This window comes from Alnus glutinosa, chromosome 7, assembly GCF_958979055.1.
Source record: "Alnus glutinosa chromosome 7, dhAlnGlut1.1, whole genome shotgun sequence".
NCBI classification, from domain to species: domain Eukaryota; kingdom Viridiplantae; phylum Streptophyta; class Magnoliopsida; order Fagales; family Betulaceae; genus Alnus; species Alnus glutinosa.
In genome coordinates this window covers 13492501-13516472 of record NC_084892.1, presented here as the reverse complement: position 1 = coordinate 13516472, position 23972 = coordinate 13492501, and the positions used below count along the sequence as shown (strand labels likewise).

General features: G+C 36.9%; 2 protein-coding genes, 1 non-coding gene and 1 pseudogene across 6 annotated transcripts; 2 read left to right on the top strand and 2 right to left on the bottom strand.

Annotated features, from left to right (window-relative positions):
* The first annotated feature begins 1330 nt into the window (after positions 1 to 1330).
* Positions 1331 to 14981, top strand: LOC133872869 (probable protein S-acyltransferase 4). Of its 2 annotated transcripts, XM_062310504.1 has the most exons (6): positions 1331 to 1864; positions 3640 to 3819; positions 4534 to 4842; positions 8895 to 9125; positions 13427 to 13980; positions 14570 to 14981. In XM_062310504.1, exons 1-5 carry the CDS (start codon positions 1811 to 1813, stop codon positions 13976 to 13978), a joined length of 1326 nt encoding a protein of 441 aa, XP_062166488.1. In that variant the 5' UTR covers positions 1331 to 1810; the 3' UTR covers positions 13979 to 13980; positions 14570 to 14981. The 2 variants fall into 2 exon arrangements, with proteins under 2 accessions (XP_062166488.1, XP_062166489.1); XM_062310505.1 differs by lacking the exon at positions 8895 to 9125.
* A 430-nt stretch (positions 14982 to 15411) lies between these two features.
* LOC133873960 (cytochrome P450 81E8-like) lies at positions 15412 to 21874 on the bottom strand (annotated as a pseudogene).
* Positions 16898 to 20637, bottom strand: LOC133873961 (uncharacterized). 3 transcript variants are annotated; one of them, XM_062311770.1, is made up of 5 exons: positions 20285 to 20637; positions 18469 to 19040; positions 18312 to 18404; positions 17644 to 18221; positions 16898 to 17138 (listed from the first exon to the last, which is right to left on the bottom strand). In XM_062311770.1, the coding sequence occupies exons 2-4, from the start codon at positions 18637 to 18639 to the stop codon at positions 17976 to 17978; spliced, it is 510 nt and encodes a 169-aa protein (XP_062167754.1). In that variant the 5' UTR covers positions 18640 to 19040; positions 20285 to 20637; the 3' UTR covers positions 16898 to 17138; positions 17644 to 17975. The 3 variants fall into 3 exon arrangements, with proteins under 3 accessions (XP_062167754.1, XP_062167755.1, XP_062167756.1); XM_062311771.1 differs by having other exon boundaries at positions 17644 to 18218; XM_062311772.1 differs by lacking the exon at positions 18312 to 18404 and having other exon boundaries at positions 17644 to 18055; positions 18802 to 19040.
* On the top strand, positions 19425 to 19510 carry LOC133874433 (small nucleolar RNA snoR118). The gene has a single exon (XR_009901293.1). It is a non-coding gene; the product is annotated as a small nucleolar RNA snoR118 (small nucleolar RNA).
* Positions 21875 to 23972: the final 2098 nt, after the last annotated feature.

The following is a 23972-nucleotide window of genomic DNA, read 5'->3' as shown; positions in this document are numbered from 1 at the left end:
AACGGGTTGTGCAACCTATGTCCCTACAAAGTACAAAGTTGTCCACCAACCAGGTCTCTCGACAAATAATCATGTTGAGCCGGCTTATATATATATATATATATATTTTTTTTTTTTTTTGAACAGGGACATTCATTCAATAAAAGCCCGAAGGCAAATACAAGAGTCCGAAGGCAAATAACCCAGTCCCAACATCTACAACACAAACCCAAAGGTTGAAGGTAGGGAATAAAGATAAAGAATCTCTAAACCCCAAGTTAGGATCAAACCTAACTTAAAGCAGTTACCAAAACAACAAGCTAAAATTACATGAATAAAAATATAGCCCTCTCTAAACAATAAAGCACCACCCATCTAAAAATGAGAAAGCCTGGTCTAGCTTTCAAGTCACCTAAATGCTCAAGTAATTTTCAGCCCATTACAATAGTAAACTGTGAAAGAAAGTAAGAATATACAAAACAGACAGACAACAAAACGCTAAGCCGGCAGTGAAGAGCAACCCTGACACCAACGCGTTTAAAACACGCGTCGCACACTGGGCCACCCCTGTTGCAGCCAATCAGCATTCCTTCCCGAAAACACCATCCCACCGGCCAGAGAGGTGATCGTGGCCCTCACGCGCAAACCAAACCCTCAACGCGTGTAGACCACGCTCTGAGCGTGGAAGTTCAACGTCGCTGGTGAATGAGGCAACAGGAACAGAGGCTGACGGCGAACAAAGTCTGGGTGGTTGTGTCGAAAGATCTTCGGCGTAACACCATAGATCTAAGAGAAAAGAAAGCCGGAAGAACACGAACCGAGGTTACACCCAAAGGCGACTTCAAACGAAATGAATCTGTCAAAAACAAAAGGAAAACAACAACAAAAAACAAAAATAACCAAACTCCATAGCCCCAACAGCTAAGAGGACAAACATCACCACCGGAAACAAGCCGGGGGGAATAAAACACCACTGAAACAAACTAGGGGAACAAAAAACACCCTAGCCCAGAAAAGACTAGAGGGATAAGCACTACCGGGAGGAGGGAGGGAGGCGCCTCCCTCCCTCGGAGAAGACAAGCTCTCAGAAACTCTCTCTCACTAAAAGGCGGAAAACGAGACTCTCTCTCACTGATATGCACCAAGTAATTTAATGATATATTTAAAAAATATATATATATATATATATATATATATATATATATAGAGAAACGAAGTTTGTAGATGTTGTACCATGAACATCTTGAGCCGTGATGGCACGTTGCTCAAACATATTGGACAGCTTTAAGCAAATATTTTAATTAAATGTTTCGCGTCGTTCTATAAATAAAGTAGTAAAATAAGGAATATTACGCGCGTAAAATCTGGGAGAAATTGAAACATCCGCCCCCGTACTCATCGTTGCCATCGTTTGGGAAGCAAGAAAAAAATAGGAAGAGTTTTGGAGAGAGAGACAGAAGAAAGGGAGAATCTTGCTGTCTTTGTGCAACCCGTCTGAAACAATAACAAAAGTGTTTTGGGTGAGCAGAGAGGCAGCTGGATTTTTTTTGATCCAACAACCTCTCTCTCTCTCTCTTTCCCTCTCTTTCTGATCACCTGCCTTTCCAAACTCCAGTTCACATTCACATGCATGTATTGTCTTTAGAATCACAAACCCAGGACGCAAATTTTGGATTTCGTGAGAAGATTTTTGTGGGTTTCGTTTGATATATGCAATGGATTGTGAGGAGGAGAAAGTGGGGTTGTGATAATACAGAGCTCTGTTGTGGTTTGGAAACTGGAACAGAAATCCTAATCTGGGTTCTGAGTTGTTCTTCTTCCTGGTGACAGTATGGACCCGAATGATAAACCCAAGAGGTTCTACAAAGTTTGGAAGGGAAACAATGTGAGTTTCTCGGTTTCTCTATGTCAATTGGGTTTTGCTTTCAATGTTAACTGATTCTTTAGTTTATAAATTGAATTGCATAATTTCTATTTTCTGTTTTGTTTCATTTTGAATGAATATATTAAAAATTGCGACTAGTTCTTCGATTTCGTTTTCGTTGTATTGGGTTCCATTCTTACTTGTTCGTTATTTGATTTGTGATTAGGATATAGACATTGTTTTTATTTTGCTCGTGATGAGTGATCCTCTGTTATTTGGAAATATTAAAATTGTACTAGTTAGGGAGCTCTAGTTATCGCTTTGCTAATGTGATTAGAGACAACAAAATGAAACAATCAACGCTGATTGTGGGATTTTTCGTGTTGTATATTCTATTCATTCAGTATTATACAAATTATTCAGGATTGGTTATCATCTTACCACACTACTAAGAAATAACTACTGAAATTCCATTATTTTGGTTTACCCCAAGAGATAAGGAAAGAAGAATAGACCTTTAAATTCTCTTCTTTTCCAGTTTCTAGTTTGTGAAAGCCCAAGGGGGAGAGGAAAATAGCTGCCTCGGGGGAGGATAAGCGGGAGGATTGCTTATCTAGTTAGTCTATTTTTCTAATGTGCACATTTAAATTCCACTCATTTATATGTTTTGCTTCATTTCTTTCTTTTGTTGTTTCATGATTTTATTGACAATTGCTGGTTTTTCTTGTTGGATTGGCAATTAATGAAGTTCTTTATATTTTCAACTGTTTATTAATACAAGTATCTTTTCTCTAGTGAGTTATTGGAGATAGCAGTGACTGTAAACAAGCTGATTAACCATAGGGGATTCTGTATTTACTTGATAATTAAAACATTATGTTTATATCATCATTCTCTCTCTCTCTCTCTCTCTCTCTCTCTTCAGTCTCTTTTCTTTTCTACTGTTATCATGATATGTTGACTGACCAGCAGATAGGAGAGAAATAAATTATTTTAATGGTTATTATCTTTGTGTGTATATTGCCTGTAGGTATAGGTAGGGGAAGAAAATAAGTCGTTACTTACTTCCTCTCTTTCTGGGTGTGTGTGTTTGTTTGTCCGTGGATGTGGGTTGTGCACGAGACCCTAAAATCCTAACTATTTACACCAAGGCTTATTGAGTTGGTTCGAACTTTCCTAGGTCATGTCCCTAGAAAACAACAATAAGTATAATCGTTAATAGTATCAACAATGAATAAATAAATACTAATCACTGATAATTTATCATGTCATGCACAATTTCCCCCATCCCTCTCGCAGGCATGTTGAGTAGTTCAAATTGTAAAAGTTTGGATATATTGGTCATATCTTGAGAGCATACCGATTTTATTCCCCCCTTTTTTTTTTTTTTTTTGGTTTTCTAATCAGAACACTTGATGTCTGTGTATACTTTGTTAAATTTTCTCCTTCCACATAAGATAGTTTCACATGACTAGAATGGGTGCTTAGAATTTCATATTTTTGCAGTCTCTTATTTTTAGGAATATCTTGGGCATGACAATTAAGTAAAGTTTTTTAGTTTATCTACTTTTACTTGATATATGTTTCATATATATATATATATGTGTGTGTGTGTGTGTGTAGCATTTCTGTGTTTTGTTTGAAGCTTGTGCTCTGTAAAAGTTCTAGGGAATTGTGTTTAGGTTTATTAAAGAAGCTAGCTGTTTAAGTATGACCAGTATTGTTGCAATATCATCCGAGATGTAGAACTAGTATGGCATACTTTCACTGATAGTGCCTTTTCTTGGTTTTGTCAGAATTTTTTTTGCCGTGGGAGATTGATCTTCGGTCCTGACGTGGCATCTCTGTTTCTGTCCACACTCCTTATTGGTGGTCCTGCAATTGTTTTTTGTATAAGGATTTATCTTAATGCAAAGAAAACTGGTCAATATCTTTGGTATCCTGTGTTGATTGTGGGCTCAATCCTCACTGTTTTGGTAAGTTTTTTTTTTCCCTATCTCCAATCACGATGACTGTTTCCAAAACTATGCATGCCCAAAGCCAGTCCCGTGTTGTTGTGGACTCAATCCTCACTGTTGGGATGTTGCATGACATTTTCACAAGTGCATTGGTTATTCAGAAAGCACATGAATTTTAAATGAAGAGAAAAAAGTTATAGTCAAACATGACACAAAAATGAAAAAAGAAGGATAGTTATCATTGTTTAGGCGGCATGCCAAGTTGGGGATTCCTCCTTGGAAGAGACCTAGTGGAGATAGGGCAGGGCCTATAGCTAAGAGGACCAGAACATGTGGCTATGGATCATGGTGGCAGGGAATATCCTCTCCCAAAACTGGCCAATTTGCCTTGGAATGAGTCTACTTTGTTTCAGTAGTATTTAGTTTTTGTACTGCATGTGCACAAGCAGTTTTTATTATTTTGGTGGATTTCAGAAAATTACTCTTATATAATTTTTCAAGTTTTTGTACATTACTACACATTTACTTCTCTTCTTTAGGATATTGATTTTTATTCAAAACTTTGGATACTATCCATCAGACACTATGAAAATCAAGATGCAATGATTGCAATTCCATGTTTATAACTGATTTTCCATTAGAGAATTGTTTCTTCATGCCTTTGTTTTGATGCTTATATTGACAACTTGTTCCTGCACTGATAGTAATAATGACTTACCAACTTTTGTGCAGGATTTAATATTTCTCTTCTTCACCTCTGGTAGAGATCCTGGAATAGTCCCTAGAAATTCAAGGCCTCCGGAATCGGATGAAGCATTTGATTCAACTACACCATCTATGGAGTGGGTTAATGATAGAACCCCTCACTTGAAACTACCCCGAACAAAAGATGTGATTGTGAATGGTCATACCATAAAAGTGAAGTACTGTGACACTTGTTTGCTCTATCGCCCACCTCGTACTTCTCATTGTTCCATCTGCAACAATTGTGTCCAGAGATTTGATCATCACTGTCCCTGGGTTGGTCAGTGCATTGGACTAGTAAGTTCAATTTTCCTGCTTTCAGTTTTTCTTTCTTTCTTTTTTCCAAAGAAAAAGAAACGATTTAAGATTATCTTCCGTGTTTATGTTACTCAATATTAAGGGTCCTATAATTTTCAGGGTTCTCCTAGTTAAGTGTTGGCACAGAAATTGAAAACATTGAAATCATATTTGAAGAAATAGAATGAGTAGGTCGTTGATAATGTAGGGAAGCGGAAGAAGGATATGGTGGAGGGTCTTTGTGAGCTGGATATGAATGCAGAGGAAAGATTATGATCTGAAGATGAAAGATTGAAGAAAGAAGAATTTTATAGAGAGTTGGAGAGGAGTTTCATTCTTGAAGATGTGAGTTGGAGACAAAAGTCAAGGGCCCTTTGGTTGAGAGGGAGATAATAATACTAAATTTTTTCATCGTTTGGCAAATTCGCATATAGGAAATAACTCGGTAGAGTCCCTAGTGGTTAATGGGAATATGACATCTGATTCCGTAGAAATAAAGAAACATATTGTGAACTTCTATAAACAATTGTATTATGAACAATATATGTGGAGACCAAATTTGGACGGCCTCTCATTCCTTTCCATTGATGCGGATGAGAGAAATTGGATGGAAAGAGAATTTGAGGAGAGTGAAGTGTTGGAGGTGGTGAGAAATTTCATTGGAGATAAGGCTTCAGAATCATACGGGTTTTCAAAGGCTTTTTTCCGGAAGTGATGGAAGGTATTCAAAAAGGACATTGTGGCAGTTTTCAAGAAGTTTCATAACTGAGGGAAGTTTGAGAAGAGCTTCAATGCTACTTTTGTGTCTCTTATTTCTAAGAAAGTTGGGGCGGTTGAAATAAAGGATTTTTGTCCCATCAGCTTAGTGGGTGGTGTGTACAAAATTATTTCTAAGGTATTGGCAAATAAGTTGAAATTGGTATTGGAAAAGATTATCTCCAGTTCTCAGAATGCGTTTATCAGAGGTACACAAATTCTAGATTCTGCCTTGGTGGCGAATGAATGTTTGGATAGTCGAATTTGATCTGGGAAACCAAGAGTATATTAGATTTGGAGAAGGCCTATGATCATGTCAACTGGGAGTTTATGTTATACTTGTTGATGAGATGTGGCTTTGGGAAGAGATGGCGAGTTTGGATAGATCATTGTATATTTACGGTGTGGTTTCACAAAAAGTTAATGGGTCTCCATCTGGTTTCTTTAATAGTTAGCGTGGATTAAGACAAGGGGTTATGGAGGCATTAAGTAGGATGATGTTTGCTATTGTGAACAGTGGGCTGGTACACAAATTCTAGATTCTGCCTTGGTGGTGAATGAATGTTTGGATAGTTGAATTTGATCTGGGAAACCAAGAGTATATTAGATTTGGAGAAGGCCTATGATCATGTCAACTGGGAGTTTATGTTATACTTGTTGATGAGATGTGGCTTTGGGAAGAGATGGCGAGTTTGGATAGATCATTGTATATTTACGGTGTGGTTTCACAAAAAGTTAATGGGTCTCCATCTGGTTTCTTTAATAGTTAGCGTGGATTAAGACAGGGGGTTATGGAGGCATTAAGTAGGATGATGTTTGCTATTGTGAATAGTGGGCTCTTTCCTATCTGAATTTTCAGTGGGATCGAGGAATCCTAAGGAGATGATAGTTTCGCATTTGTTGGTTGCAGATGATACTTTGATCTTTTGTGAGCGTAATTGTGAATAACTTTGTAACTTGTAGTGTCTATTATTATGATTTGAAGAGGTGTCGGGGTTGAAGATAAACTTGTCCAAGTCAGAGATTGTTTCGGCAGGCGATGTGGGTGATGTAGAAGTTGGGCTAGCATTCTTGTGTGTAGAGTGGCTTCGTTGCCGATGAAGGATTTGGGTCTTCCTCTGGGAGCTCCTTTCAAGGCTTCTACCATTTGGAATGGCATTATTGAGAAGATGAAACATTAGTTGGTGGGTTGGAAGAGGCTTTATCTATCAAAGGGAGGCAAGCTGACTTTGATAAAAAGCACTATTTCTAATTTAACGACGTATTATTTGTCTCTTTTCCATATTTCGGTAGGAGTGGCTAATAGACTGGAAAAACTTCAGAGGGACTTTCTTCAAAGGGGTATTGGTGATGAGTTTTACGTTTCATTTAGCAAAGTGGTCAAAAATATGTACTCTGAAGTCTCTGGTAATTTCAGGGGGTTTTCGGGTGAAAAATATGATTCAGTTTAACCGAGACCTTTAGATAAGTGGTTGAAGCGGCATGTTATGGAGAGGGAGGCTTTGTGAAAATCAATTGTGGACAATAAATATGATAATTTTGAGGGGAGGTTGGTGTTCAAAGGGGATTGCGAGGCCCTATGGTGTGGGCACGTGGAAATGTATAAGGAGGGGGTGAGAAGGTTTTTCTAAATTTGTGAGGTATGAGATGAGAGATGGATCTACGGTGCGGTGCAGTTTTGGCATGATTTATGGTGGGGAGAATAGCCTTTGAAGTTCTCTTTTCTAGAATTATTCATTATTGCTCGTTGTAGAGATTAGTGGGTGGCGGATCATGTGGATTTCCAGAATTGAAACATTTGTTGGAATGTTTCTTTACAAGACTTGTGCATGATTGGGAGGTGGAAATGGATTTTGCTTTCTTTGAATTGTATTCTTAAAGAGTAAGGCAAGGGGCTGAGGATAAGATTTGTGGATTCCTTCTAAAAAGAAATCATTTGAAGTGAAGTCTTACTATCATGTGTTATCTACTCCAATAAATTCCCTTTTTCTTTAGAAGAGTATTTGAAAAGTTAAGATTTCCTCGAGAGTGGCGTTCTTTGTGTGAATGGCTTTAAATTTTTTAACTTTTGGATGATTTACGAAAGAGAAATGTTGTTGTGGTGAATTGATGTTGTATGTGTAAGAAAAATGTGGAGTTTATTGATCACCTCCTTTATTGATAATAATGGAGTTCGCTTTTCCAGTTTTTGGTGTTGCATAGGTTATGCCTCGAGGGGTGAGAGAGTTGGTGACTTGGAGGGGATAGTTGGGAGACTGTACTGCTTTGAAAATGTGTAGGTTGGCTCCTTTGTGTTTAATGGGGTGTATTTGGAGAGCCGAATGCAAGGAGCTTTGAAGATCGTGAGACTGCAATGTTAGAGTTGAAGAAGATGCTGTTCCAATACCTTTATACATAGATAGTAGCATTTAATAGTTTGCCTGTTTCTAATATCTCTGAGTTTTTGGAGCTTTGTTCTTCTTTTTCTATACTTAAGAGATTCTCTTGTATACTTCCTGTGTGTACTAGGGTTGCGTCCCTCTGCGCTTTTAATGAATTTGAATTACTTATCAAAAAAAATATTGATAGTATGTTGAATGTTTGGAATTTCTTTTCTCATGCACTATTAGGGTATTTGGAATTCTGCTAGTAATAACCTTACTTATCAAAAGGAAATAAAGTTGGTTGCAAATGAACCTGCTATCAACATCATTCAAATGCCCAAGTTTGTACTGTGGTATGGGGTGAATTTTGAAATGCTATTACCTGTAATTTGGATTGTGTAAAGTGCTGTCTCTTTGTTTTGGACAACTGCACCTCTAGCTCCAATCGCACTTTGTTAGAGTATAGCTCCTCTGCAGACATTGGTTCATGTCAGTTGTGAGGCTACCTAAGTGAGCTGTTTCATACTGACTGTCACATGCCAAACTCTTTTTTCGAGCACTGGCCTTGAACACCCACTGAGAATTTCATCCCTTAGTTAAGTTGCAAAAAGCACACACATGCAGCCATCATTAAAATGTAAGGAAACAATGAATGCCCAATTTTAAGGCAGCAACTCTCTTTTCCCAATTTGGCAACTAGTATGTAATATAATGATAAGTAGGGAATGATAAAACTAATTGGTGATCCTGGTGTGGCTTTCAAAAATGGTAAGAAAAGCATAATATGTATAAGAAAGATGTTGTAGTTAATTTATATGGTATAAACTAGGAAATTTATGATTCGAATTCTATTTGGTTTGCAAATGCCACTCAATTTTTTCATCATACATTCTTCTGGAAACTAATTACTTCTACATGTTGATCTGGTTGCAGCGTAACTATCGGTTCTTCTTCTTGTTCATCTTGACATCAACCGTCTTGTGTATACACGTGTTTGTGTTTTCTTTGATCAGCATTCTTAAAATTCATAAAAAGAAAGGCAGTGTTTGGAAGGCTATGCAATACGATATCCCATCAGATTTTCTCACAGTGTATTGCTTCATAGCTGTCTGGTTCGTTGGTGGTCTTACTGTTTTCCATTTCTATTTGATCTGCACAAACCAGGTAGCCTTATTACTTAAAATACATAGAAACAAGTGATATAGACTGTATATTTTACTCTAAAGTGCTTCATTATGTTACAGTCACATGCCTACGTAGCTATTAATATATCTAATGTCTAGGGTATGAATAGATTAACAGATTATAGCATCTTTAGGGCTTTGTTTATTTTGCTGTAAAACATTTTCCAGAAAGTATTTTCCACATTTCCCAATGTTTGGTGCAACTGAAAATCCCAACCCAATGGAAAATATTTTTCCGTTCAGGGGAAATTTACATCTGAATGGGCAGAAAATTTGTGTTTCGCACAGCTGAAAACCCTCTTAAGTTTAAGTCATTTATGCCCTTAACAAGCAGTGTTTGAGTTAGAAAAGAAAAAAATAATAAGCATATAAGAAGGTTATTGGGCTTCCCTTTATTTATCATTTTCTTCTATCTCTTCTCTCATTTTCTTAGGTCATTGTCTCTCTTTCAGATCTCTCTCTCTCTCTCTCTCTCTCTCTCTCTCTCTCTCTCCACTGGCCTGAAGTCCTTATGTTCTCTCTGACTGAACATCTGTTTATGGCTGGAATAGTACTAAACCTTAACTTGGTTCCCATCGCCTCTTGTAGGCTCTTCCAAAATCTTGATGTGAAACGGAGGTCTCGGTTTGAGACAACGGTTGTCAGCACCCCATGCAATTTGAGAACCTCTTGAACATATAACTCTGCCAATTTCTCCAAAGAGTACCTTACCTTGATGGGCAAAAAATTGACGATCTTTGTCAATCGGTCTACCACCACCCATACGACATCTTGCCCCGTAGGTGCCCTAGGCAGACCCTACCACAAAATCCATGGTGACTTCTTCCCACTTCCACTCTATTATGTGAATTGGCTAAAGAGGTCCTGTAAGTCTCTAGTGCACTGCCTTCATCTTGCGCAACTTCCTGCTTCATATCATTTCTAAGGTCTGCAAAGCTAGTCACTCTAATATCACTTTGTGACGCCCCTTAATTATTATGCAATATATAATAACGTAAGAGCACTACTACTCTACTTTGACGTTAAAAATGCAGCGGAATTTGCTATCCCTCAACCCATAACGTTTCATTTCATAAACATTTCATGTCATGCCATTTCATAACATTTCATAACCTTTAATACAAGTGAGATAAGGTGGCCGAAATTGGATCTGTCAGGTTTGACTAAGACATAAATATAATTACATATCTTAAAGTCATATCTTTAAAACTTAAATCACATGCCAAGTCTACACCATAATATCTAGTCAAATGCATGCATAACCAAAAAGTGGCAAAATATATACCTTCTGACTATACAGGTAAATCATATCAAGCTACAATGTCCAGGCAAACCAAAATCTGCACACTACAAAATACTCTCAGGAAGCACATCTACCCTCTACTCTGGCTGCTCTCCCCCTAAGTCGGCGTCCTTTGTAAAATGGCACAGTGTAAGATGAGTTTACGCCTCAACAAGTAACCAACGACCGTAAAAGGCACAAGATTTTGGCCCTTATTTAAGACATGAAATCAAACATTTCATTTCCTTTCATTTCATAACTTTATGTGTCATTTCGTATTGTAAGTACGTGCCACTTTTTACCTCATACTATATATTTAGGTATTATAATTTTTTTTTTCCTTTTTCTATGCCCCTCTACAATGCTCTTCAATGAAATGAATTATTTATATATATATAAAAAAAAAACCATTTTCATATTACGTAACATATCAATTTCGTACATCAAACGTAACATACAACATATATGAAATTTATGGGCTCCCATCATGTAATAAAAACACATCATTTCATGCATATTAAAATATTCAATTTAATTTGCAAATTATCATAAAATAAAAACGCATCATTTTATACACACTAAAATATCCAATCTTGTTTGCAAATTTATCATGTAGTGAAAACACACATTTATTTCATGCATACTAAAATATCCAATTTAATTTCAAAATTTATGGAAACAAACTTTTACCCCTTCCAGAGTGTGTTTACTTTGTTTGCTGAATCCCTTGGTTCCCCTTCATCCGTTACATTCTGTTTGTCGTCTACAATTAATTCTTTTTTGTTAGTTAAGGTTTTTCTTTTAACTCAATTTTAAATTTCTAAAGTTAATCCCTCCCCCCTCTTTTTCTCTTATTTATTCCCCCATTCCTGAATTATCTTAGAAAGACTTTCTATAGATATTATTTTTTGTGGTGTGCTACACTACTTGGGCTGGATAATTAGGTTGGGTGACAGACCCAAGTAATGTGCGTGCTTGTTACATGTGGGTGACTGGAAGTGCATGAAACAGCGAAAAAGGCGAAGTGTGGGGCGCGTGATCTAGTTTTGGTGGCAGAGAAATTTTGATCAAGATGGATCAGATACTTCTAAGCCTAGTAGTGAGATTAGTTGTTGGAGAAAACCGTCTCAGTGTGCCAGATCTAGCAGCGACGTTTGGTGTTGGCGAGAGGGTTGCTCAGATTAATTGGTGGCGGTGTGAGTGCGTGGATAGTATGTTTTTGTGGGGAACACGTGAAATCAGAAGCAAAAATAGAGTGGGGCATCATGGTGGCGGGAGAAAAATGGAGTCCATAGGCAAGTGGCTCTTATAATATGTAGATTGCTAAAATATAAAATATTGAGAGAAAAGCGGAAGCAAGAGAAAAAGAGAACATAGGACTTTTAGGGTGGTCCGGCCATAGAGACCTACGTCCACCATTGGAAGTGCCCTGTAAGGCTGCATTTGATCTTATTGACTCGATTTATTTGTGTTATAGATGAGTCTATTTATAGGGAAAATAGGGTAGGTGAAGTGAGTTAAGAAAGGTAATTAAATGCTAGGGATTTGATTACAAACAGATATGGTAAATACTTAATAAGGAAATTAACACATATAGAATATATCTTATGTTCTAACAGATTTTAACAAGGCTCCTTGAAAAACATAAAAATAGAGTTCTGTGGCTTCTGTTTTGCATTGAAATGACTAATGTTGCCTCCATTTCCTGATTGAAATGCTACATCACCTAGTTTAATTGGCTCTGGTGAAGTAAATATATTGTCATCTTGTCAAAGTTAGCTCCTAGTGAAGATACAAATATAAGTTCAAACCTCTGTTAAATGTTAGGTGAGTTTGGGTTCCTTCCCATCCTAAACATTGCACCTTAATTTTGTCCCAACTATTCGAATGGTTATACATTCGAATAAATCATATACAACATGGTTTCTTTCTACCTAAATCCGCCTCCATGTTATCTTATGCATCACTTATGAGAACTGTGTTAGTCCCAAATGTATACTTCAAGAGAAGTGCCAATGCTTGATCCCTATCATGAAAGCTTGGAGTTGAATACTCTTAACTGCAACTCTGCAAGGTCAGGGGAACCTTGGTTAATTCTTGTAATTGATTATTAATCAGCTGTTGTTATCTTGTTCTTGTTATGTGCTACCCGCAAAGTCTCTTAGTCTTAGAGATGTGATTCTTTTTAATTCTGTTATCTCCTACTGTTCAAATCTGCATCTTGTTGTCTGTGTACATTGTTTTATAAACAAATACTTTTGTAACTGAATGAATGACCATGGCTTCTCTTATAAATGTCCTATAACCATTTTTCAGTTCTAACATAACAATTCACACTGTTTTATTTTGTGAGTAACGTGATTTTTGAAGGAAATAGAGAGAATTTAATTTTCCTTACCAAGCCTTAAAGAGAGTACTCTTTCTTACCGGTTTCAAAAGGGCTGCTCAAGGCTTCTTATTAGTAGTATCATGTATCTCAGATATTGGAGCTTCTATAAATTACGTCACTTTAAAGTTATCTTAATTAGAAGCAATATTTGTATTTGTTTCAACTTAAAAAGTTTCAGGATACCTTATCAGAATAGGCCCTTTATTGTGGAAACTCTTCTATGTTTTTATTGCATTTTGCATTCAGGAAGGAAATTGTGTAGAATTGTATTATTGGTTTTCAAAATAATAATTATATTGCAAGAAAAACAATGAGATTTATCCTGTTTTGTCTGGCTGATTTCCAAGGTGCAAGTCTATTTTGTGCTACTGAAGGGGCCATCATGTAGTCTTTCATAGACATTTTCACTACCATGTGCATCTGTGCTTATCTAATTTGTTTTCTATTTTTTTCTTTATTTTTTTGGTTTTTTTATTTTTTGGTTTTTTTATTTTTTTATTTATTTTTGTGCAAACACGAACGGTCACATGTATCTGCTTCTTCCTTGTGGTGAATCATAATTCTTCAATTAATTCTAATCAATCAATTTTGGTATTTTTTTTCACTTCAGACAACTTACGAGAACTTTCGTTACCGATATGATAAGAATGAGAACCCATATAACAAGGGAATGATGAGTAACCTTAGAGAAACTTTTTTCTCTAGGATCCCCCCTTCAATGCATAAATTCCGATCATTTGTGGAGGTGGACGAACAGATGGTGGCACCTGTGACTCCAAATCTTGGGGAACCTATTATTAGCCCAAAGGAGAAAATTGACATTGAAATGGGAACTAAGCGTGCAGAGGGCAGTGGTTTCAAACTTCCAGGAATTTTGCAAAATTTGGACTACGATGATTTCGAAGATAATATGAAGAGTATGGAGGAAGAAGCAAGACCTTCTTTTGATCCAGTCCTGCCTGTTGAGCAAGGATCAAAACAATCTGTAGAAAGCTTCACTGGTGGAGATGGAGTGAGAATGTTTAGCCAAAGATCCTCTACTGGTGATGGAGCTGGAGAGTCTGATCAAACCTCCACAACTACCGATGGAACTAAAGCATTTGAGGGAATCGATGATGGAAATAACCTGCATCAAACCACAGCACCAGTTTTTCAAGCATAAAGGTTTTTTAGTCTTTCCATTCTGAGTTTTCACACTTAAGTTTTTATTTTTCACCTAAGCTGATTTTGTCTTTGACCACTAAAACTAGCGGGATGGGACCAATAAGTGTTGATGGATATTATGAAGAGAGAATAAGAGAATGCAGTGTCTCACAGCTTAAATCTTAAACAGTCAGTGTTAAAGAATGCTCAATTTTGATGATAACCTTGAGTAACCTGGTCAATCTAGATCAAGATTATGCCTAGTTTTAAAGCTTTAGTTTAATTCAGACCAAATTGCAGACGTGTACGTGGACAAACATTGAATGTATATCATATATGTTTCTTCTTTAGTTTTATTAACTAGCATGATCAATAAATGGCATGTATCACTGCCTTGTACAACTGCTTTGCTTCCATGAGAAAATTGAAGTTGACCACTTTATACCATGGGCAAGACCTATCATTACTTTTTTTTTTTTTTTAGCCTTTTATGAAGTTATTCAACACCTTAAAAATGCTGCTACAAGATTGATACTTTTTTTTTTTTTTTTTTTTTTTCTTTTTCTTTTTTTCTCTTCAAATCCTAATAGCATTTCAATACATGCTACAGGCCAGGGTTATTTGTGCTGGGGTTGCCGTAGTTGGTTGCTTGAGAAGGCTGTGAGTTCCCAAATATACATACAAGTTGAATACATGCTGAGGGAGGTTATCTGTGCTGGAAAAGAGGGGAGGTTGGCATAGGCTTTTTCATCTCTTCATTATAATGTTCACACCAAGTTTGTTATAAGCTGTAAATGTCACGCTATTCCAAATAATGGTCTCTAGATTGTGTTGTAGGTTTTCATTATCCTTTTGTGTTCTTCTTTTCCACTCTCTAAATCACTCTTATATATGAAAGGGTTTTCTTGTATTTACTTCGAGTTGATATATCTATCCGAACCGATTGTCATTTCTGATGAACTGGACTGACTTGTATCTATATATAACGTGCAATATTATTTTTATTCAAGGATCTTCGTGTATTTTATTAGATTTGTTACACTTGTTCAATTAATTGCCATTTCCGATTAACTGTCGATAAGTTCCAATGCATATTTCATGCTTATTCTCCTACAACTTTTGATTTCTCTTCAAGTGATATGAAAACCAGAATGGTCATAACAAATGTTTGGATAACGTCAGCCTTCCGTGTTGGTACGTGTAAACAGCTAGAGAAGAAAGTGATATATTTCATTCATCTGACCAAAAAAAAAAAAAAAAAAAATGAAAGAAAAAATTAGGGTGATATCGTTCAATTAATTAGGCAGTGTTGCCGAGTAGAAAGTGGTCTAACTTTCATTTTCAAAATTTCCCTTATTAATGCTATTCTTTTTCAATCCATACACAATCCTTTTAGGCAAATTATTATTCCTACACAAACCTTTTTCAATGTAATCTAGGAGATTACATTGTTCAAACATCATCTAGAGACTCGGAAAGAAGGTTATTCATAATTGGGTGCCGCGCCTTACACATGGCTTCCAGTGCCACAGCTTTGGGCATGGTGAGTCCATTACCTTCAGCCATGTCTATTTTTTCCTCGCCAACCCTCTTCCACTCAAAGCACTGAATCAATGAACCCAAAGCCAACCCCGGCCACCGTTCGTTGGGCGAGTCCTGCGCCAGGGCAGGCCCTCCTCCCCAGCCCGAAAGGCATCAACTTGTGTGCATCAGCCTCGCCGCACTCCAATCTCTCAGGCTTAAAACTGGTCTGGTCATTCCACACCTTGGGGTCTCTATGTGTATAGCCCAATGCATTCACCAATAACATTGTGTTACGTGGTACATCATATCCTCCCACGTTGCAATCCTCGGAGGGCATGTGGGGTACTAGCAATGGAACCGCAGGGTATAATCGAAGGGTCTCCGAAATTATGCTTTGAAGGTAGTGCAGTTTAGACAAATCTGATTCGTCCCCAAATTCTCTTCCCCAATTTGACTGTCCAACTCATGCTCTAGCCTTGATCAACACATCAGGATGTTTGAGCAAATTGGACAATCGCCCACTCTAATGTCACTGCTGATGTGTCAGTCCCCGCGAGTAGCAAGACCTAGTCATTATACATTAATAAATGCTACAAGAGTTGGAAAGGAATTGAAAATGGACACTCTATCTACCTGTAAATGATATATTTTCTGAGAAATACTAGAGCTCATTTTAGTATTCTTCAGGGTCCTTCTATGCTGACATGATACCCTATTTTTAATAAAAATAAAAAAAAAAATACAGTTTAATTTCTCTTTTCTATTTTTATCATCATCTAAAATGCTGAAATCTAGCATTTTTAATATTTTTTTAGTAAAGTTTATTGGGAAAGACACTTACCAAAATAAGGCCTTTGATAATCTGGTCGGTGTAGTAATCCGGCTGCGATTTCTGCAAGGAAAGCAGATGGTTGATCATGGTGTTCCCCTCCTCATTACCACTACAAAAAAAAAAGGGATTTCTGGACGGTTTAAAACCGTCCACAAATCGGAAAAAAAACCGTCTGGAAATAGGTCAAGACGGTTTTAAACCGTCCAGGACAATTGTTCAGGAATTTCAGTTGTGGACGGTTTGTCAAAAACCATCCGTAATTCCGGACGGTTTGGAAAAACCGTCTGGAAATAATTCCGAACAGTTTTGTTATAACTGTCCGGAAATAATTACGAACGGTTTTGTTATAACCGTCCGGAAATAATTCCGGACAGTTTTTGTCCAACCGTCCGGAAATATTTCCGGATGGTTTGGGCAGGAACCAAGGAAATAATTCTGGACGGTTTGGAATTGTATATATATATTTTTTAAATGCATAATTAAAATCCAAAAAAAAAATCTCTGATATAAAATTTCAAATCCATTTCCAAAATCTCAAATTCAAATTCAAATCCAATTCCAAATTCAAATCCAAATCTATTTCTAAATTCAATCTCTTCACAACAACGGTCTATTTAGCTTACATATTTAAAAAATTCATGCATACCTATTACAGAATTCAAATGTAAATACATAATTAAAATCCATAAAAATTAAAACCTACATTCCATGCACTATTATAATCATCAATGCACGCAAGCCCAGAGGAGAATCCGATTTACAGCCTTATGTGCATTGCTTGCTTCAACCATCTTGTTCGTTTATGCTTCTGATCTAGTGTTTGCTGCAATAGGTATACAAATCCCAAATTGTTAGGTAAGAATCATCTTGATGAAAACTCAACACAACTAATGATTATAATATAATCGCCTATATACTCATACAAGCAACTTCTTTTATTTTTTTTTTTTTCATTCCAAATGATAGAATAGATTCTTGAACTAGTACTAGTAGTAGCATTAGGAATTAAGTAGCTCATTTTTAATTGCCAATATCACTTGAGCTAATGATATAATGGAGAAAACAATGATGGTATTTTATACATCAAGACCATTTCAAAATTTATAATATCAAAGATTACAAAAAAAAAAAAACATGTTCACAGGATTCCAAGATTCAACCTAATTAACCATATAATAGTTAACATTCCTCTTAACTATTAGCATTCATCTTCAACCATAAATTATTCTCGTGGAATTTGAAATAAAAATAAAATAAGCCCAATGAACAGTTAGAAGGGACAATTACTCACTGATTAATAAAAAATTAAGTGTAAAGCAAAACATCACCTTCTTTGCTGTTTCCCATTGATGGTTGTTTCCCTGCCATAATCATGGCTACCATACGTTTGACGGCTGCCAGCTCTTCCTGTTGCGCTGCATACTTGTTGTTTTGCTCTTGCAATTGATGGTCTTGCTCTTGCAGTTTGATGTTTTGCGCTTCGTACATAGTCTTCAAACGTTCAATCTCAGCATCCATCTCTAGTTCTTTAGGAGTAGGTAAACTAGAAATCGATCCATGTCCGGAGGTATAAGAGGTGGATTTACTGGGAGTCGGCCCTAGCCCCACCCTGCGTACATGACCGAAATGTTCTCTTCCTAACACTTGTGCACACGCATCATTATGCGACCAGTAGATTGACCCCTGTGAACACACTTGTTCTGCCGGCGACTGATTCTCGATAATTTCTCTCATCTTCGCCTGCACAAAACATCCAAGGATGAGAACTTGAACATAGAACTAATATTACGTATTTACCATTTACGATAGTTTCTCCAGCCGCAGCATTCACAGGGTTCCCATCTTTCTTGGTATGCGAGACGATGAACATATCATCTTTGTTCGGTGTTTCTCCTATGTCTTCCTTCTACAATATCATTAACATTGTCAGTTACAAGCTTATTATATTACTACAGTACATACAAGCCGTGAGCGTTTATCTATTATATGTACGTACTATTTCTCGTGCAACCTGTGCAATGCTCTTCGATCCTAGAGTGTGAAGAAGTGCATTTTTGGCACGACTGGCCTTGGACTTGAACGCTCTCTCCTACAAAGATTATAATGTTAATATGTGGATTTCTTCAACAAAATAAATAAATAAATGAAAATACCTGATCAGCCGAAGACAACCACGTATCAACTTGCAGTTTGAAGTCTTCTGAATCGAAGACGTCCGCTGTCGGTGCCCTAGTGACCACAGACTGTACGGTATCACCTTGTTTTAAATTGAGACTCCTCTTGATCTCATACCTGTATTGCCTCATTTCCTTTGCTAGGTCCATCAACGTTAATTTTTTTATGTGCTAGAGTAGGTGAATAGGCTCAAAATAAAATTTTTTCTACACATAAAAATGATATCCCATAGCTTAATTGGAAATGCAAGGCTACAAAACTATAAATAAAAAGTGATTGACATGCGTGGAAAAAAGAAGAAGGATTCATACCGTTAGGGTTTGCCACATATCTTCCTTCCCTTCCAATGGTAATTTCTTCTAGTTACCATGCAACTGGACAAATCGACCATTTCTTATGATCTTCCCATAAATTCATCTAAAATTCTCGACCCCCGGGCCAGTTGGTTGGTAGGATAAGTTGAATTCGATCACAACCTTTTCCCCATCAGGTATGTGCCATATATCCTTAGGACTACCAATAGTCCTAACATTTCTTCTACCCTGCTCATCTGCAACTCATAGAAAAAATTTATGTCACACTTGATCATTACTAAATTAGTAGAAGATTATCAAAGTAATTGACTATCATCAAATATAAAGATAATTTATACCTATTGTGTAAACTTTCCCATCCTGTAATATACGCGGCACCCGAGTAGTACCACTATGATGTGAAGTATCAGGTCCTGATGCCTCAACTGATCTAGTTTGGCCGTCTTAGTTCAATTTCGCTTCTTTTTTGTTTTGTTTTGTTTGTTTGTTGTTCTTGTAGTTTTGTGTGTGCTGCTTTTTTATTTTTTAAATGGTTTTCCTGTCAATGATATCTGAGTGGTTAATTTACACAAGTTTTTCTCAATGGGTTTTTGGGGTTCGAGTTGGGTTATATATATGTAGTGAATGATGATAAACGCACTGGGCTCTGAGCAGTTTTTTGCTGCATTATTCATGGAAATGCAGACTAGAAAGCTATATCTAACCAGTTTTTTTTTTTTTTTTTTTAAACACTTTGTAGTGTATTTTGTTTATGTCTTAGATGTCATGTTTTTTGAATTATCTAATGTGGGCCGGGGTTACATTCTATTGGTAATTAGAATTACTCTGCTGAGCCATAGTGATGAATTTGTTTAGTTGTACTGTTGTTTTGGTTCTTTGCAGTAGTTATTGATCCTTTAGTAGTCTAAGGACTAATTATATTTGCATATGCATTTTCATTTGCCCCATCAAATTTATTTGATGAGCTTCATTCAATCAGTGGAGGAGAAAAATATGACAAGAAAAAGAATAAAAATTAAAGAAAATAAGTGGCCTACACATGCAGGTCTGTGGGTATGGCTCAAAATATATAGCTTCGGCTTGGGTAGGGAGTTGAGAAAAATTAAATTTGGGCATTTGCTGGTTTAGATTCGTTGACTCCAGGTCAAGCAAGAGATGATGAAAAAACCCTTTATATATATGTAAAATGTATCATAAATCTTCGAGATAATTTCACAAAAACCCTTTATATATATATATATATATATATATATGTAATTCAGTACTTCTATCCTACATCTTTCTATAACACCCATCTATATATATGTAATTCAGTACTTCTATCCTACATCTTTCTATAACACCCATCAGCACTAGCAAATCAGAAACCACTAAAATATAAACTAAAAGTACAAACTCAGAAAACAACAAATAGAAAAAAGAAAAACAAAAAAAAAAAAAAAACAAAAAAAAAATAAGCAAACAAAATTGAAGCACTTACCTTTACATGCACCTGGCGTCGATCGGGGGTGTGGCTCCCCGGGGCTGCTAGTTGCAGGGACTTGTCGGGTGTCGCTGGAGAAGCTGAGGGCGGGCCGGCATCTACTCGATCTAATAGAGATAGGGGCCGCCGGAAGGAGTACGAGCTAGAGAGAGAGAGAGCCGGCCGACGGATCCTGAGCTAGAGAGAGAGAGAGATAGAGGGGGAGAGGGAGAGAGAGAGAGAGAGAGCGCCGGAGACTGGGTCGGTAGACGGCCGCCGGCCGGGTGAGACAGAGAGAGAGATACTGAGCTAGAGAGAGAGAGAGTGAGAGAGAGCTAGAGTGAGAGAGAGATCGATCGTGCGTGATTTTACTTTACTAGTTTTAGAAAATTAGGTTATGGATGGTTGTTAAAAACCATCCAGAATTTTCTAATTCCAGACGGTTCTTTAACAACTGTCTATATATTTATTGACGGTTGTTAAAAAACCGTCCAGAATTAGAAAATTCCAGACGGTTTTTTAACAACTGTCGATATTTTTATAGACGGTTATATTAAACCATCTGTAAATTATAATTACGGACGGTTTTTTTAAACCGTCTATATATATAGACGGTTTGAAAAAAACCGTCTGGAATTTACAATTCCGGACGGTTTTATTCAAATCGTCAGTATTTTTAACAACGGTTAAATTAAACCGACTGGAATTTTGTTTTTCTTGACAATTTAGAAAAAAACCACTATAAATTTTTTTTATAGACGGTTTAAAAAACCGTCTATTAAAAAACCATCTAGAAAACCCCTTTTTTTGGTAGTGATATACCCTTCTTCTCGTCAATAAGAGCTTGCAAGAAGGCATCCTTCTTCTTGGCAAGCCTCATCATCTTCTTCTTCAAACTCCCGCGATCAATCCATTGCAAAATGGGGATAAATTCTTGAGGATTCGACGCCCCTCCTAATGCAACAACCTCTCCAATTATCTCCCGAAACCGTCTCGCTTCTTCCTCGTCCTTCACATCCTCCCCATACCCGTAGTACCGCTTCCCTGCCACCATCCTCATTATGATGTTAAAGGTGAGCTCGGAGAACACTGATTTCAGCTCCACCTTGGCAAAATCTTTGCACGAGTTACGTGAAAGTTTGCGTAGCAAGCGCTTGACCTCATCCCTTCAGATGCCCAAGAACTTGTTGAGGCGGTTGGTTGAGAAGATCTCGAGCGAGCTGATGCGGCGGAGGTTGCGCCAATGGTCCCCGTAGGAGGATGATATCAGGGTGGTCTGGTTGTAGCCGACGAGCTTGGCCAATAGGGAGGGAGGACGGTTGGCTAAGACGATGTCGTTTTTGGTAAAGCATTCTTCGACTGCGGATGGGGACGATACGATAACCACCAGGTGGGAGCCAAATCGGAGAGAGAAAATCTGACTGTATTTTTGGGAAAGGGTCTGGAAAGTACGATGGAGGGGTTTTTTAGCGAGATGGAGATGACGAATAATTGGGAGAGAAGGTGGGCTGGGAGGAAGGTGCTTGGGTGTTTGACGGTAGATCAGCTTGAAAGCTACAGCGACGAGGAGAAGAGAGAGGGTAATGGATGAGTAGTATAGCAACATGTCCTAATTGAATTTGGATGGTTTAATTTGCGACAACGTCTGTGTATATGCATGGCTGCCCGCAACACTAGTATATATATATATATGGACCAAAATCCTGACACATTTTCTTTTTGCTCAACTCCATTGACGTAACGGCTTATGTCAGGGTTGTGTACTGTGTACTTTTCCGAATGGGGAACAATCTTAAAGTGATGAACTCATTTTCTCCAACAAAAACCAACCAAAACACAGAGAGAGAGAGAGAGAGAGAGAGAGAGAGAGAGAGAGAGAGAGAGAGAGAGAGAGAGAGAGAGATTGATCGGTGATCTGAATGGAACCCACGACTGTCTTTTTCCCGATAGTCCAAATTTATCAGGTTGTAAGTGGGGTTCTAGAGGGTCCAACATGTTCATTTTCTTACAAAGAAATACTTAGCTAGAGAAGTTGTTCACGTAACGAATCCGTCTCTCGTTTAATATTCTCTTTCTATATAAGAAGAAGAAGATCTGTAAGTTTGTCAAAAGAGAACAGAGAAATGAAAACAAAATGGCTTACGACTCATCAGTGAACTGGGATTTCTTAATTCATTGCTTGGATTGTTTTGGATTTCCTATGAAGTTCACAAACTGGATTTTCTATTCCGAATGGGCAACAAGCTTGTATTGGGGCTGAAAAACTTGGAAGTTTGGAACATCTCTGCTATGTTGAGACATGCACGAACAGGTTCTATTTGGGTTGTTTGGGTTCAAGAATATTAATTTGCTGAAAGGGAGAAGCTTTTGGAGTATAAGCATTCCCCAAAATTGCTCTTGGAGTTGGAGGAAGCTACTAAAGATGCGTGATACTGCCAAAGCTTTCCTTAAGTTTGAAGTAGGTGATGGTAAACATATTCACTTGTGGATGGACAACTGGCACCCGTATGGAGCTCTTTTTGAGAAGTATGGTTACCAGGTTATTTACATTCTCAAATTAGAGTGGATGCTAAGCTTGCTTCTGTATTGCTTAATGGAGAATGGTGCTGGAAATTAAACTTGCAAGATCGATCTGATGATTTAGTGGACATACAAAGCAGGCTCCAGGAGATACAATTAGGTGATTCTGATAAACACTACAAAAAATTAAGGTTTTTGAATTGCTTTTAGTTAGTGTCGTTTTAACAAAATAACTCCAAGTGGAGTCGTTTTTAACTAAAACGACTCCATTTATAATTATTTTTATTTTTAACCAGTTTCTTAAAACCTTATTGGTTATCTGGTTGTAGCTATTTCCAGTTTCCCAATCATCTAATTAGCGGTTATTAATTGACGGTTGCACATGTATACTCTTACCCAGCCCCATCACTTTTAGTAATATATCTATAACACTAACCCTATATACTATATATTTATATAAAAGTTATAATTATATTTAGTATATATATTATATATGTATAAACCCATTATATATATAGTATGCTATATATAGCACTACATAAGTTGTATATATATCGGGTTGTAATCGAGACAAGCCGTGTTTTAAGATTTTAAGACTGGCTCGTTTATGAGTTGAGCTTAAATAGTCAATCTTGGATTAGAGTCGATCTATAAAATGTGTGTTTAAGCTCGACTCGTTTAAAACTCAGGTGAGCTCGACTTCGAACTCGAGCTCATTGAGAATGCCATTCGAGTCGAGCTGGGTTACTCGACAAGTTTGGTTAACTAGAGCTCGAGCTAAGTTATTAAATTTTTTAATGTATGATCAAAGCAGAGTTCAAGCCCGAGTTTATGAATAACCTATATATATATTATACATAACTATAGTCTATAAATAACAAATTAACAATATGTTATTATATATAACTAGAGTTCATAAACTATATATATATGGTATATGTATAATGTGATCAAGAAGTAAGTCTAATATCTTTTCAAAAAAAAAAAAAAGTTGTAAAAGTTGTAAGTCTAAGATATTCTATATAACTAAGGGTCCATTTGGGATTGTGATTTCAATAAATGTGATTTTAAAAAATAGCGATTTCAAAAAGCAATTTATAAAAATGCAATTTTTAAAATCGCACTTAGCGTTTGGTAAATATTGATTAAAAAGTGTTTTTTTTTTTTTTTTTTGTCAATTGAGTGT